We start from the raw sequence: 17,647 nt of genomic DNA on the forward strand, positions 1-17,647 counted from the left end.
TCGGACTTCAACTGTGCAGATCTTTATTGTATTGAAGTGGAGTTTTCGTTTAAAATCAAGAAATGGGATTATACTTGTTTCTGGGGTTCACTCAAGAAAGAAACACTGTGTGATCTGTCTGAAGCTGTCAGCTAAATTTTGCTTGTACCCCAAAAATTTAAGTTTCTTCTATCTGGTACCAAAATAACCCCTACTCTTGCTTTCACTAACTCCTGGATGCAGTGAAAGCAAAAAAATTTTTAAGAAGTGATAAAAATTTTATCAATGTAAGCTGAAGGTATTACCAATATAAGATTCCACCATAACGATGACTGCACAACAGACAAGTCTGGGGTTAGCAAACTGTTCAATCAAACAACAAAGAGTAAACACCTCACCCACTACATTGAACTCTACTGGACAACATACTGTTTTGATTGGGCTGTAAAACTTCTTCCAAAAAGTCATTTTATATAACCTTGTGACAATATTTATACAACACATAAAATAATTGGATGAATTCTCCAAAGCAGGTTCCAAAATCAAGCTGCCTTTCTGAAATACGACCAGTAATCATTACCACTAATTCAGCTGAGGTCACAATTTATAACAAATACCTTAAAATCATGTAACACACTGACTCCTTAATATTTGTAATCTGAATAAACATGATCATCTTAAGAAGAATCTAGGTCATGAACTGTCATCTCTTCTATACCTACAATCTAATAATACTTAAACTCCTTAACACAAAAATGCACATACTTTTTTACTGGTAAGGATTACACAGTTTCACTGTAAATAAAAAATCCTCTTCTTATTAATTCTAGTGCAAGCAAACTATAAAATATGGCACTTTGCTGAAGTTTGTTTTTGACGACTTATTTCAAAGCGCATCTTTGAAGATGAGTGAGCTCTGAATGCTTTTCCTAGATTAAAATGTGACCTTTATATTCCATTGAAATCCAAATTTCAAGAGAGTATGGATTTACTTGATCTTTACCTAAATCAGTTATGAGTATGGGCTCTTGCAAAGGAATGTCTGGTACTGGACCACTTGACTTTCCTACTCGAACTTTTGCGGGTTTACGTTGATGTCGCAGCTTTCTTAGTTCCGTATGTTTAAAATGTGAAGTGATGTGAGTTTTCCGATGGCCCGATGTTCTAAACTTCTTGTCACAGTGAGGACAAGCAAAAGGCCTAACACCTGCAAAATATTAAAAAAAAATTAGTTTAACATTTTATTTCCATCAACCTAGAAATGTAGCTTTAGAATGCCGATTCTCTTTCCTGTACTTTTTTTTTTTCTCTCATGGTGTTTATTGTTACATAGGTTTTCAAGACAGATCCATAAAACCCATCAAAGTAACAACTAATCTGCTGAACTGCTAATGGATTGAAACGCATCACTTGAAGCAAGTTTGTTATCAAGAAACTGGATGATGAGAAAGTGACAGCAATTTTCAAGTGTTTCAGAAGCTCTCCTAAGAGTTGCACATGGCAGGTTAAAGTCCTTCCAAAACAAACTTTTAAAAAACTGTGAGAAAAAGGAATCAGCAAACACACAGGCAAGTATGTTATATAATAGGATAAAAGAGAGGGAACTGTGATGGGACAAAGTCAAAAAAATTATACATCCGTCTCTGAAAACATCAACTCTGTTTGATGGCAGTCAAAAAAGCATGCCAACAGAAGTATCAAAAAACGACTTTTGTAATGCAAAATCCAGTAGAAACATCTCCTTGGGAGCGATTTCCTAGAGAATTTGCTAAGTTAGAGACAGGCAAAGCTGAACAACTTTCTGGTTTTGTTCAAGGGGAAATCTTGAATTTAAAAGGCTAGGAAACATGACTGGATATTATGAAGAAAGCTTTTACCAAGTTCAATCACAGGCAGAAAACTGCAGAATAATGAACCACTCTTCACAATGCAATAACTAAAACATTATATGAAACTACAGAGCAGTTCCATAAACACTGGACTACCTATTTTCCAAGCCACCTAGTGCTTCTGCCACTCTGAATTAATCTGAATTCTTGTATAAAGCAAGCCTGACTTTAAACTAACAGAAAAAACCACTGGTTTACAAGTTTACAAAAAAAAGTCAAAGACTTTCTGCAGATGAATCCAACATTGATATTTCATGGATAAAATACATCCAACTATAAAACACATTGAATACCAAATGCACCTAAGCCAATGAATGATACTTTTGCAGAAGATAATTACATAAACAGGAATGAAAGGAAAGAGCAGCACATTTATCTTGCCGAAAACTCTGTCTACCTGTATGAACAAAGAAAGAAATTGGAAAACAACCAGGTAGCCTACCAAAAGCAGAAAATTCATTTTTCTCTATGGAAAGGATAGTTCAATCACATAAAAAGACATGTTGAAGACATCATCTATTATGTAAACAAAGACCATATGATCAGAGGAGTTTTAGGATATGTGAGATGCTGAAAACATGTAAGTTGGTGAAAACATGAAACAACACTGCAATGTAGAACATAAAATGGGAAGTAACCAGTCCTGAGTGTTACTGTGAAATTATCAAAAAGTGTTGGGAAGGGGAGGGAAGATGCAGAGTAAATATTAAAGATGACTGGGGATAAGTAAAATCAGAACTCAAATTTTAAGAGTATTACTCTTTAGAAAGCACAATTAAATACATTCAGAATAGCGATATTAAAAAGGAACAACAGCTGACTCATCGGAAAACTGAATGTCCATGGTTTTTTAAGAGCCCAAAGCTTCAAAGCCATGAAACACTATGACAAAAAATTACACTCATCATGTATGACACTAAAATGATACATTCTATGATAGATATTAACAATGACATGACAGACATGTCTACAACTTACACATTTCACAGTCTTTTCTCATTCAAGGTCTCACCCACATCATAGAATACACAAAGTGATTTCAAGGCCTTACCTGTATGCAGGCGAATGTGAACTTTTAAACTCCCTGAGGTGGAAAAGCTTTTCATACAAAATTGGCACTTGAAAGCTTTAATGCCAGTGTGTGTTTTGACGTGTGCTGTTAGAGTGCTCTTCACGGCAAAGGCGCGGAAGCACTGGGGACACTTGAATGGCTTCTCATGGGTGTGAATGCGAATGTGGCGCACTAAATCGCTCGGTTTTTTAAATTCCTTAGAGCAGGATGGACAAACATGCCACCTTATTCCATTTTCTTCACGTATAGAACCTAAAACAAGGAATACCAAAATGAATGCTCTTTAAACCTTTTAACAATTCTTGAAAAATCCCACCACATTGATGTTATTGTACAAAGCAATCAGACCACAAAAACATTTTGTGCAATAGATGCCATCACAACACACTTCATAGAAGATTAACTTCTCTATCAGATATATTCTCCTTCATGAAAATGGTGGTGGGCTGGAATGACAAACCCCAAGAGAATCCTGTTGAAATTCAAACAATGCAACTTCTATGCCACTTAGAAACGTAGAATGCAGCTGTAATGCAATATAATATACCAGCTAACTTATAAATAACATATCTAACACAAAATTATCCAACAATGACTGTAAATCCTCAACCACAACAAATTATTTTACATACTAAACACATACCTTACTGAAGGAGATACTTTGCTTGACCCTCTCTTTTGCAAGTTCAGACGTATCTTACATTTTGTAAACTTGTAAAGGAAGAAAAACTGCACAAGTTGTTCTGGTATTTTTACAATTTAAGGCTACTTTTTTTACAAAATTTGCTTTATGATCCAAGAACCCTAAAGTCTGTCCTAAGGCAACAGGATGTTTTTTCCTCAACAAAAAATGAAAGGAACCCCTTCTAAATCCTATCAGAGTCTTTTATTTATATATGTTGTTCAATATCAGATTGTCTGCTCATTTAAATCGGTTCACATAGTGGGTTTTTTCCTGTCAACACACTGAGGTCATGTTACTTTATCAAAAAACAAAAGTGGTTGTGTTTGTCTGTAGAGCAGTGATCTTTTATTTTTATTTGTAGTCACAGCTAGAGAGTTGTTACTGTTATACACAAGTAACAAAGTAATTATTACCAGAGGAAAAAGTTAACTTTTATCACAGCGATACTGAAGAAGACAAGTTTTTACTTTGGATCAATTTCTCCATGCCTTGCAGAAGTAAAAGCAACATCAATGTAACTATGAAGATACTACAGACAGAGATCAAAGGCTGCATTATAGCACTGTATATACCAGGCTGGCCACTAAAGTATGAAGGCTTTACTTGGAACAAACAACTTCTAGCAGCCATAAAGCTCAAGCAACCTTGAAACTGAAGTTGCATTTAAGCACACAGAGACAAAATGCAGGCTTGCATATACACAACACAGTACAGAGGCAGAATAATAACATGGATTTATACTGACAATATCATATCAGTACTGTGATTCCAGAGACAGGTGACATGAAGTATTATTCATATAATATAATGCCAGCCTTCATCCTTCCCTACATGGGATCAGTGAAGATCTGCAGTCCTGCCCTTATGCCTATGTGAGGCCTCACTTCCAAAGGGGAAGAACAGTCCTTGCAAGAACTCTCTACTCTGGGACACACAAAGAAAACCCAGTCCTTGTCAGAGAAGGATGATGGGAGAGGAAAATACATTCACATACTTTTTTTGTCCTTTTCCTATAACTCCACTGATCTAATCCAAAAGATTTAGAAGTATAACTTCACTTCATGCCATCCTGAGATTTTTCTTTATGAAAAAAAATTTTATAATGAAAAATATAAATATTATTGATCATACCTTACACTGTGTTTCAGGTAAGAGCAAATACTGTACATAAATAATCCACAATACATTTTGGGAAATCCCTTTATAAAGCCATAAACACACCCGCAATTACTACACTCCTTACAGCACAAAAAGTAGAAAGCAGTGGCAATATTACCAGGCAAAAATGGTGATTTTTTCTTAATGAACTTTTTTTCTTTTTTATCTTGTTTATCTGTACTGTCTTCGTCCTTTTCTTGTTTGGTACTATTAGAATCAGCTTGATGATTTGAGAGGCTTGGGACATCTGGGTTCTGATCCTGGGTCCCTGCAGCCTTAGCCTGGCTGCAGTCAGTAGAATGTGCAGAGACAGGAATTGACGACAACCCACTGTTCTCTAATGCTTGCTGAAAAAAGAACAAAAAAACTTCTGGATAAAGAAAGAAACATTCCACTGTTATCCCCAACTTTTCTCAAACAAGTACTCAGAAGATACAATGCAAATATAATTAAAGGAATTAAATGTCTTGTTTTCACAGATCTGCAAATGCCTTATTACACAGCATTGATTTCTGATAGTCTGTAAAATTTTACATTGGATTTTCTGTGCTTACATATTTGCCAACAGCTGCCTTCCAGGAAACAACAACTTTTTTTTTTTTTTTTTAATTTAAATAGCTATCAGGATAATAGTTATGTATCGTTGTTACTTTTTGCAATTCCTCATCACATTCCATTACATTCCATTAGAGAATCCAGCACAGGTAACAGAGTGAACCTGCACATAGCTGCATCTAACATTTAGGACTTCCAAAACCAAATTTAAATGGTACTTAAAAGTCTAGAGATGAAAAGGTATCTTACAGGTTAGCAGGCTACCACTAACACTAAAGAATATTATTCTCTGCCCAGTTCCATCCTGTCTGTGCTTTTATGTGGTGCAAGCTGGAGAACAAGCACAGACAGTAATTCACCACCCTACATCTCTTCTGTTACACCGCTTCTCCTTCTGCCATTATCAAGGACAAAATACAGTTAAGAAAAACACTGGCTGACCTTGGAAAAAAACTTCTTGCACAAATAGGAAATATTCAGAAAGCCCTTATTAATTAGAACAGGGTAATGGCCATGTATAGCTTCTCATTTTTTAACCAGATAAAAGTATTTTTCCCCTCTTGAATGATATCATGTTTTAAGCACTGCATAACCTACGGATATGCCACAAGCTCCTTCTAGGCAACTGGAAAAAAAAAAGCTAAAGGTATAAATAAAAATATCCATATACAGGGGTGTACACTTAAAGCCATACAATTAATATTTATAGCCTTTCTCTTGCATTATTACACAAAAGATACATTGATGCAGTCCACACCCATTCAAAAAATCTTTACAATTCTTTCTTGACTGAAAAATTGTTTAGAAATTCATAAGGAATGCCATAATACTGAGAACGAATTTCATTAAAATTTAAGAAAGAATGAGAAAGGAACCATTGAAATGTAAAGCTGTTCTCACACAGAGCTCTTACCTGCAAAATATCTCTACTGATCCCCACTGCAATGTTGAGCTGTTGACCAGGTTGTTGAGGCTGGTTATTTTCTACAGGACCTGGTTCTGATAACTCAAGGAGCTGCTGAATGACATCAGTGACAGTCTGCTGACCCTGATGAGCAGCAGCTGGAGACACCTGGTTTTCTGTCTGTTGAAGAAGTGGAGACCGAAAATGCGTGGCCTGAAATACACAGCAGTATGTTTGTCAAGGAAGATCAAAAGTACGTATTATGAACTCACCTGTCCCGCTCCCTTACCTGACATGTCTCGCAACTGTCCACTACAAGGATAGTTACTTGTGTAAGGCATAATGACTATACAGAGCCTCATTCAAAGTTTGCTCACTTCATTATAGAATTGCTTTTTTATATCCCTTTTTTTTCAGTTCTTCCCAAGTTTGAAATTGCAAGCTTACGGCTTGATTTAAATATATTGTTAACTACTGAACTTTCAACCAATTAAGAAAACACAAGGATCAACTACAAAACTCCACAAGTAAAGGCCACATGAAAAGTAATTCCCAAAAGAGATAAACTGACATGGCTATCTTTTTAAAGTTCACATTTACCTCAAGCAGGCCCTTTGGAAAAAACAACCTTCCATTAGAGATTTTTTTTTTTAGCAAATTATTGTGTGCTGCTGTATGAAAACCTTTCAGAACAAACAACTAACTTTTCCCCTTCAATTTGGAACCTTTGAAACTGCTTAGCTTTAGAGGAATCTCTTCATATTCTAAAAATTTAAATACACATCAGGCTCTGTCAAAATACTAAAAAACCTTGAAGTGTAAAAATCTAATCTCTCAATCTTTAATTTGAAATTTTATCTTAGACTACCTTAGTAACAAATATGAAGGAAAAAAGTGATAAAGAGCCTTGGTATTTATTTTAAAATCAGAAATAAAGTCTCCTGTTTGCCTGCATTTATAAACTTCTCTTCTTACCACACATAGACTGCATAAGTATACTATTACTGAAACAACTGCTCTCAATGATTTGTTTTACTGCAGAAAAGAGAAATATATATTTATACAATGGTTAGCCCCATAGCTGGGTAACCTAGAACACACTGGTTATTTGCTTCTAATATTCACTTCTGTTCTCTAAAAATAACCACTTCCAGGTGCATGTGTAACCACACACAGATATAAAAGGCTGTCTTCTTTCAGATCATTTTTAGCAAAGAATAATCTTAGGCTTCACATGTGTACTATTTCTTTCTAATCTGAAAACTTCCCTGAGATATTCTTTATACTGACACTTCACACTAGACAGTTAAGATGACAGTCACTGTAGTAAAGAACGGGTGGTTGCAGAGAATTATATTAAGAAACATTAGCTTGACTCAGATTATGTCCTGTGAATTTGATGAAGTATTCTTAATGCCTTCTCATGAGATGATATAAAACAAATCCTTATCTTGTTTCTCTTGCGTGCATGTGAGAATACCACTTGTTACTTTGCTGATTTAACCATTAGGGCTTTTTTCACCTCACCAGTGAGACACAAAAAGACTCCAACTCTTCAGATTCCAGTTTAGCAAAAGTGCTATAAACATTTCAATATGGGTAAGACACTATATGCCATTCTCACTGCAATAAACAGGAACTGAAGCAAAGCAGTTTGCTAAAGAGTGTAACAGCTCTTTATATAGATAATTTCTTTTCTGGAAACAGAATGTAGGGAAGCTCTTATGTAGAGCAGGATGCCTACACTAAAAGTGTATCAAATTCTCCCAGGCTTTACCAAGAGAAAAACTAATTGTTAATGAAGGAACTTCTCAACATCATCTTCGATATGAAAATCACAGCATTACATGCACTTAAGGCCAGTGTGTTCTGTGTATTATACAGCAGTTTATATACAGTCTCATGGAGGTTATCTTTTTTGAACAATAATGCACGCACATACACATACATGAAGTTTGTTGCCATTACTCTTAAGATACGCTGTTATTTATAAAAAGTTTCAGAGGTCTCTTTCTAGGTCTCATTTGAACATCCAATTTTAGAGCTAACATGGAGAATGAAGTATTTTATTACTACTTCATTATTCCACTGTTGCTCAATTGGAATAGTGGACCTTGTGATGACCCTTGGTTTGTTTGATCTGCTGTGTAACACAGACAGTGTGACTGCTTTGAGTGAATTACTCCTTCAAGTCACAGTAACCATAAAAAATTAGAGCAGTTCATTAAATCAAGTAGTTTATCATGGTTAACTTTTTCTGTTGCCATCCAACTTCAATACATGGCTCCAAGAGAAATTATCGTCACTAAAATTTCATACTTTATTTCAAAGTGTCAATTTGCCTAGCTTCAGCACTCGAACTTTCTTTTCCTCTTCTCTATTAAGATGACAGACTTTTCCCTCTTCTTCAAAACAGAAGATGGAATCACCCCTATGTATTTCATCTGATGGGCAAGGCGGCTAATGCACCTTGAATGTGTTCACTAATAAACACATCATAGCATATTTTAAGGATTCTGATGCTCTGATTCCTCCTGTATCACTGAAAACAGTTCATGAATAGTGAACACTATAAACAGACAACTGAAAAAACCCTAAAAATTGCCAGAATGAAATACAGACTATATACAACCCTGGATCTGGACAGACCTGATCGATAGGCAGAGGCCAATTGTGTGAAGTTCAACAAGGCCAAGTGCCAGGTCCTGCACTTGGGTCACAAAAACCCAGGCAGCGCTACAGGCTGGAGGCAGAGTGCCTGGAAAGATGCCTGTCAGTTTTAGGCAATTCTAGGAGGAGAAGGCAATGGGATCCATTCCCTCCAACTCACACCTCTCACTAGGAAAAACCTGGCAATCTTCATCACATCATAGAATATTCCGAGTTGGAAGGTATCCACAAGGATCATCAAGTCCAACTCCTGGCCCTGCACAAGAACCATGCACAAGAGTCACACCATGTGCCTGACTGTCTAAATGTTCTTGAACTCTGTCAGTTTTGGTGCTGTGATCACTTCTCTGGGGAGCCTGTTCCACTGCCCAGCCACCCTCTGGGTGAAGACCCTTTTCCTGATATCCGACCCAAACCTGTCCTGACAAAACTTCAGGCCACTTAATCGGATCCTGTCACAGGTCACCACAGAGAAGAGATCAGAGTCTGTCCCTTTCCTTCCCCTCATGAGGAAGTTGTACTAGACTGCAATGAGGTCTAAGTTCTCCAGGCTGAACAGACCAAGTTCCTGTCCCTATTTGTGAGGTGACCATCCTCATCCTGTAATGGGGCAATGTTATTTTTACTCTGCCTATTGCCATTAATAAATTTGAAAAAAGTCTTTTTTTGTCCCCCACAGTTCTGGTCTGCTCCAGCTCCAGCAGAGCTTTGGCCACATGAATTTTCTCCTACAGCAACAAGCAGTATCTCTGTATTCCTCCTCTATCACCTGCCCTTGCTTCAACAGGGCATACACCTTCCTTTTCTGCCTTATTTCCAAGAAGAGATCTCTGCTCAGCCAAGCTGGCCTTCTGCCTCACCTGCTTGACTTGTTACATTTGGGAATCACCTGTTCCTTTGCCCTCAGAAGGTTACGTTTAAAAAGTGACCATACTGATATTCCCCAGCACCTGCAAAAACATTCTCCCAGGGGTCCTTATTTACAAGCTCCCTGAGCAGCCTGAAGTCTGCCCTCCTCAAGTCCTGAGGTTTTGCTGGCACTTTTCCTCCTGTCAACAGAGATTTTAAACTCAATCGCTTCACGGTCACTGTGGCCAAGATGGCTGCCAATCTCCATTTTGCTTATGAGATCCTCTCTGCTGAGAAGCAGCAGATCAAGGAGGGCATCTTTCTGAGTCTGCTCCCTTAGGACCTGTTCCATAAAGTTGTCATCCAGATTTTTTAGCAATCTTCTGGCCCAGGTTTTACCAGCTGTGTGATGCTCTCAGTTAATTTCTGGCAAGTTGAAGCCCCCGATAAGGTCAACAGCAGTTGACTCAGAGGTGTCCTTTAGTTCCTCAAAGAATAATTTGTTGACATCATCGTCCTGGCTGGAAGGTCTACAGCAGACTCCCACAATGATATCTGCATGATTTGTTTGCCCCTTGATTCTTATCCAGGTGCTCGACTGCTCCATTGCCAACAGTGAGTTCCAAACCTTCTAACCCTTCTCGTACACCCTTTCTGTGCCACCCCTCCACCTGTTCTGCCCTGCCTACAGTGGATGGGCTGTTTATGGTGACTTTAAAGCAATACTGCCACATTTCCCAGTTCTTGGTTTTGTGGATTTGAGTGCATGAGAAAATAACCAGTAGCTGAAGCTGGGAGGGGGAGACTTTAAGTCAGATGGTCTGTCCCTAAGATACCATGCTGCAACCTACAGCTGACAAACAAGATGTTGTACAGCTGCAACAAAACATACCAGCATTCTCAGGGGGCTGGCACATACAGGCCTACAGGCCTTCCTGCACACCACAACTGTTTGCTATGGAGTTCCAGAAAGTCAGCCCTGCATCATCCTTCCCCAGCTCCATCGCTCCTCCTGAGCCCCACAGTTCCTCTGCTGCCTAAATTCCAATCAACTCAACCAGTATGAACACAGCTCCTTCCCTCTCCAATCAAACCATAGTAATCCCTGCAAAGTAAAGGCAGAGGGGTAGGGCAATCCAGTACTTTTAAGAATCCTTACTCTCTGGTCTTATTATACAGAAGAGTATTTACCTCCATTTTGAAGAGCTGTTAAGCAGACTTACATCCAAAATCAGGGGTGTGTAAACAAATGAGGCAATATAATCCATTCAAGACCTGTTCCACCCTTAAATAACCAGCTGCATTTGCCAAGGAGCCTCCCTTCACATACTAGCTGATCCAACTTCCACAAAGTATCACAGCATATTCTTTTTCACCAGTTAAATGAAAATTTGTGAAATTATGTAAAGTTTCTCTCACTTATAATCTTGACACAAAAATAAAACAAAAATTTCCCACTTACATTCTTCCATTTGTTATCAACAGGTTGCAAAAGATTAGCAGAGGATGTTGTTAAAGGCTGGGTGACAGAGTCCTATAAAGAAATCAAAATATTTTAAACTTTTGTCAAAAAGAAGAAGAACATGGCTCATATAATGCAGAAAAGCAGCACAGAAAAATGAGACTATGTGAGAGAAACAAAAGTACACAAAATCACCTTAGTTATAAATACTAATGCAGCAAATGACAGCAAAATGACAGCCTTACAGTCACTGTAATTTAAAAGATGTACTCATGTATCACACCAGAGTGCATTCTTTGGTATCACAGCACTTCAGAAAACTTCAGCTTTTAGAATGGGTTCTTAATAAGGACATAATCATTGCTTATCCCCAGGTATGTACATGCCAACAAGGGATGACAGAGACTGACTGCAAACTTCAGAATAGAATTATTATACTGGAGATTTGTTGTTAAAGCAGCTCTGCAAGTTTTGAGCAGAATGAAGGAAAGTTCGAATCTAAGAATGCTAGTGCTAATCTAATAATGCACTAAGTTTCTAAAGCAATAAAAAATAGGAATAATTAAATATAGGCAGGTTCAGATATAAAATTACAAATAAAAAGCATAATCCTCTCTAATATGCAATTGACATGTCATTTTTTATCTCTGCTCCTCCTTGCTAAACTTCTTGGCATCTATTTTTAGAAAGAATCTTTTTCTCCCTTCTCTCTCTTTGCTTATACTACTGTATTGCTTTTGCTATTCCCCTCTTGCATGCAAGCAGCAAAGGATTCATGCAGCAGAGATAATACCACACTGCTGTAATATCAATATGCTAAGAAAATCCAAAATATTTAGGCAAACCAAAAAAATAAAACCAGAGCTGGCCAGGGAAAATAAACAACGGGTAGTATGAAGGAATTCTTTTCCATTCTGCTTTTAAGATTAGGCTTGAGAATGTAGAAATGTAAAAAAAGACAGAGAATATATGTACTTGCAAACAAATAAGACATATTAGTCTTTCTTTTTAGGAAGTAACATGAAGAAACAAATAGCATCTGCCCTATAAAACAACTTCAGAAAATCTAAAAAAAAGTTTTTCCAAACAACGTTACTAGACAGTTTTTTTCAACAAGACACAGCTGCAAAATGAAGTTCAGACTTCAAATTTTAACCATTCTCTTTCAAAGTCTGGTATTACTCATCACCCATTGAACATTAAAGCATGAGGTGGAGATTAGGCAAAACAAAGTGGAATAAAGGTAGAAAAGGTAGTTCTAATCAAAGAAAAAAATGAAGAGTACTGTAATAAACCAAATATGCACTGGCTCAAAAAATACAGTAGTCTTTTGAAACCAGAGGCATTTCCTGAATTTTAGCTCTTTTTTGTATCTTGGCAAAGAAAGAAAAACATTCACTGCTTCCAACAAAGCTATATTTTTTCCTTTATAATCTCCCAAATAAGAAGCTAACATTTAAAACAAGTTATCAGATACACACAGAAGAATCCACTATGTGTTTGTATGGACTAGAATTATAGAAACAATTTCTGAAGATGAGTTGAAACTAATACATTGTTTCAATAGTTCTAAAACTTCCCCATCATTTTTGTTTTATCAGAGGAAGCTAACATAATCTGTAAGAACAAGAATTATACTTTACTTAGTTGTAGAAATAAACTGCTATATTTTCAACCAAATCCTTGAATTGTAAATACTTTTTTACATATAGTCAGCCAATTTATATTTTCCTAATATTTAATCCTGCAAATTAATACCAAAAATCACACAAAACTTGAAAAAGACAAAAGACAGCCACAGGGTCAAGAAGTGCTGGCCTATCTGAAGAATTACTGGAAGTAAGATATAGACCTAATAAAACTCTCAAAGGCATTTTCACAATATACCAAGAAAAGCTTACCGCTGTAACATGAGATACATCTGTTGAAGCACTTGCAGAATTCTGTGGACCACCCATGTGCATCTTGCTGATATGTGTATTTAAACTACCCAAGCTTTTGAAGACACAGCTACATTCTGTACAGTTGTATGTAGGGCCATTCTTCACCTTAAAAAAAAAAAAAATTGCCATTAATTTCTCCTACATCTACCAAATATTATGTTTTTCATTATTTTTCTGTATAACAATTACACTACGGAATTATGAGAGCTAAAATGGTTTGTTTTTTCAAGTTACCAATATGCAGTTTTTGAACCAGGCTGGTACCTCCTCGATATAAATGAACTATAATCTTTGTACATGACTATAATTGCTTATTACCATTTCTCAGCACTGTGAAGCACCAGACAGCAAAAAAAAAGTCCTCTGGCAAACGAGGCCTCAGACTTTTCTCTCTTTACAATCTCCTACCATTCCACACTTAAAAGCAAGAGTGAAATGCAACTTTATCAAGTAAGATGTGGCTGAAGATGAAACATCATAAATTATACAAATGGAAATTTAGAAGTGTGAGATAAAAAAATGCAGACAAAACCAACACTGTGAAGGGCAGGGAAGTTTAATGTTTAGTTTGAACTGAATTTGAACACACAGAATGAGAAAGTGATCAGCAGCCACTTGTTTGAGACTTTCACACCAATGGGTTAAGGTAATTAAAGCAGCTAAATTTGCAGATTCCAACCATCCTCACCATTCCTCCTCAGTCCATCATACAGCAATAACATCCAGTGTAGCACTTGCAACGTGCAGGGAGCAACAAGATATTCAAAAGAAAACACACCGTAGTACTTGCAATATAGTATTGGTACTTTGTATTTTGTGACACTAAACTGCGAACAGGACTTTCACAAAGAGGTATTAAGTAATAAAATATGCTACACCTAAACAGTGCTTTAGGAAGTGAGAATCAACCTGTAATTCATTAACAGCTGCAATATTATTTTGTAACTGTCTCAGGATAAAATAAAGAATTCATAGAGTTCCATGCAGGCTTGAAGAAAACACAGCAACAGCAAGAAAGGGAAAAAAAAAAAAATCAATAAATTATCCAAAACAGTAACTCAAATGTAGGCTCAGGACTGCAAAACACAGCACAGAATGTGATCAAGAGGTAGCATTTATTTAAAGTACCGTACCCACAGCTTGATTCTTTCTTACAAAATAACAAAGTAACAGAGAAAAAAGTGAAAAATATTTTTTACTGCATCCGTAACTAATATTGAAAAAAGTCAATTTAAATTATTAAATCAACGTTGGTGCATTTTTTTACTCAGCAAAAGCTATCACATATAGAAAGCTGTTAACCTCGAGGACAACTAGTCACACAAAGTCAGAGAATCACAGAATCAATTAGGTTGGAAAACACCTCCGAGGTCCGCAAGTCCATCGTCTGACCAAACACCACCATGTCAATTAGACCACAGCACTGAGTGCCAGGTCCAGTCTTTTCTTAAATACCTCCAGGGACAGTGACTCCACTCCACCTGGGCAGTCCATTCCAATGCCTGATCGCCCTTTCTGTGAAGGAATTCCTCCTGATGTCTAGCCTAAACCTCCCCTGGTGCAGCTTAATACTGTGTCCTCTTGTCCTGTTGCTGGTTGTCTGGGAGAAGATGTTGACCCCCACCTGGCCACAGCCTCCTTTCAGGCAGTTGTAGAGAGCAATAAGATCCCGATAAGATCTCCCCTGAGCCTCCTTTTCTCCAGGCTAAACATCCCTAGCTGCCTCAGCTGCTCCTCACAGAACTTGTGCTCCAGACTCTTCATCAGCTTCACTGCCCTTCTCTGGACCTGCTCCAGCACCTCAATGTCTTTCCTCAACTGAGTGGTCCAAACTGGACACAGTACTCAAAGTTAAATGATTTAACAAAATTAAGTGTATTACAAACTACTAAGACATATCCATATACTAAGGCATATCCTAAAAGTAAGGAACTAACATGCTTAAAGGATCCTTAGTGATATCTACCATTGTAACACAAAAACGGAAAACAAGAATACAAATCTCAGAGTTAGGGGAAGAGTGAGAACAAAGATGATATTCTATACACAAGAAAAAAAAGAAGGAAAAAGTGCTACCTCTACCACTTCACAAGTTCCAAACTAGGTCTCTTTCTATGGGTATTTCCAAACACAAATCATTAAACTCTGCAAGGAAATGACTGAACAAAGCTGCATAGCTCATGTTGTTCAGAAGATGGTATTACTTTATTACAGCAGTACCTTTTGAATCTTAAAAACTGTCAAAAAGAGGAAAAAAAACAGACATAAGGAGATCTGAAACAATTTTTTAAATCTTATTCTGGAATTTCCTTCTACCTGTAACCAAAAAAACCTCTGTAAAAGGCTGCAAGATACATATTTCAAAGACAAATGGCAATACGTTCTACAGTGGAATTAGTGTGTTGCTGTTTCGTCTTGAAACTTTTCACCATTTTCTGCTTGGCCGCTATTGGCTTCCTTTCATCTGATTCTAGCCCTCGTTCTCCCAAGACTGACATAAGTACATTTTTGAACACCTAACCCCACTATTTATTAATCTACCCATGTATTTAAAAGACACTGGGAAATGAAGGTTTTGCTACTTCTCCTAAGTATACATTGATCCAGACCAAGCTAAGGAAAGCTCACAGGTAAAAGCAGCAAACCAGAATCTACACTGCAGCAGTAAATCTATACTGGTTGGAGCACATAGGAATAGCAAAACTGAGTTAAGATGCATGTTAGCACGCAGGACTCGATGAATAATTGCATTTACCTCCGAGTGAACTCGCTGTATGTGTGACTGCAGGTTGCCTTTCTGGGAAAAGGCGGCGGGACAAAAGGCACAGGCATGGGGCTTCTCCCCCGTGTGCTTGATCATGTGGGTCTGCAGAGCCCCCTTCTGGTTAAAGGCCTTCCCACACTCGCTGCACTTGAAAGGTCTTTCACCTGCAAGGAAACAACAGCAGGAGGATGAAGAGGAGGAAGGGTAAGGAGTTTTAAGTAAATGTCAGCAGTTTCCTGTATCTAAAAGAAAAATTGTATCAGTTAAAATAAAATACACACATTATTATATATGTTATTAGGAGGTTTTGACAATAAAATTGCTTACCTTGACCACCTCAGCACCCACTCTTATGAAAATGTAAGCTTTTGAAAAAGTTTTCTAACTAAGCTGATGATTATCAGTTGAAATGGGTAAAATAAAGGAGATCTACATGAAGCAATTACTAAATTAAAATAGCTTCCCTCATCTTGTGGTTTGGAAGATCTCAGAATCTGCTATGCAAAATCAATGGGGGAAAAAAAACAAAGGGAAAAAGAAAAAAAGAAACCCACATATGTTTTACATCAAATCCTATCAAATGCATATACCTTCACAGAAACAAACTGGCCCAGAGGGTAAATGCACAGTAATAAATAACTAAGAGTCAAAAATCTAACCTTTTATCTAATTTAAAATCAGAAAGTCTTACAGCAGCACTGCAAAAGATGGCATATGGCTCCCACTCCCCAATAAATATTAACAGCCATTCATTCTTTGCAACCACCTAATGAAAATATGCAATGAAACAATGTTTTGGACAGTTCTGCTGAGAAAATAATTTTTAAAACTGTTCACATTGAATATTTAAAGAAAAACTAGCCAGTATTGTTACAGAAATGCTCTGTCACGATTTCCCAATTTTGGTGCCCTCAGCGCTGCACGTAATTACAGTTTTTGTATATTAACAGATAAGCATGAAAAACTCCAGAGAAATTTTAAATTACAGAATATATGAGGACTGCATAAACAGATTACAAAGCTACATATTTTAAACAGACCAAGAATAAATTTCTGTTTTTTACAACTATGTGTTCTAATTAACTCCTGGAAACCCCCACTGCGAACTCACTACTACCCTTGTTTTTCTTTTAGTGAAATAGTTCAGCTGTGGTAGCTGTAGGACCTTGAAAATATTTAACACTTTGCCTTTGCACATTTCTATAGCCAAGACCAGCATAAGCACGCAGTATATTATGTCTGCTACACCAGTAAGTACTACCATGTGCACACTAAATCAGTTTTAATAAATACTTTTATATGTTTTCTAATTTTATAGCTGTAATTACATCTACTTTAAACTTATTAATTCTTAATTAAATTCACATTGTCAGAAACAAAAGCAGCTATTTTTCTGAAATATATTACTCACTGCAGGAATATATATCTTCTGCTGTTTAGGGGTTTTGAAGATGCTTTAAGGATTGCAGGTTTTAACTGTGTATTTTTTAACAGAGATTAAAACAAAGAACACTGATTCATATCTAGAAATACTAAATTCCTATTGGGCTTTCACAGGCAAAAAGCTTAGCTTCCAGTAAGAGCTGCTGTTGGACACATAGAAGTATTCCTTCAGGTTAAGTTTGCCTATATAACTAAATCTCAGTGTAAAAATGAAATCTTAATGCTATTGTGGAAATGTGAAATTTTTGTATTTCTCAAGTATAACTTAATAAAA

General features: G+C 36.9%; 1 protein-coding gene across 5 annotated transcripts in view; it reads right to left on the reverse strand.

Moving 5' to 3' along the window:
* ZNF236 (zinc finger protein 236) overlaps window positions 1-17,647 on the reverse strand; it is a 77,646-nt gene that overhangs the window by 39,852 nt on the left and 20,147 nt on the right. For all 5 annotated transcript variants that reach the window (XM_039548599.1, XM_039548595.1, XM_039548594.1 and 2 more), the window contains exons 6-12: window positions 15,922-16,094; window positions 13,125-13,271; window positions 11,224-11,295; window positions 6,252-6,455; window positions 4,902-5,130; window positions 2,920-3,192; window positions 983-1,186 (exon numbers count right to left, since the gene is read on the reverse strand). In XM_039548599.1, coding sequence (XP_039404533.1) covers window positions 983-1,186; window positions 2,920-3,192; window positions 4,902-5,130; window positions 6,252-6,455; window positions 11,224-11,295; window positions 13,125-13,271; window positions 15,922-16,094 — 1,302 coding nt within the window. The remainder of the gene's footprint in view (window positions 1-982; window positions 1,187-2,919; window positions 3,193-4,901; window positions 5,131-6,251; window positions 6,456-11,223; window positions 11,296-13,124; window positions 13,272-15,921; window positions 16,095-17,647) is intronic.

This window comes from Corvus cornix, chromosome 2 (assembly GCF_000738735.6).
Source record: "Corvus cornix cornix isolate S_Up_H32 chromosome 2, ASM73873v5, whole genome shotgun sequence".
Taxonomy (NCBI): Eukaryota; Metazoa; Chordata; class Aves; order Passeriformes; family Corvidae; genus Corvus; species Corvus cornix.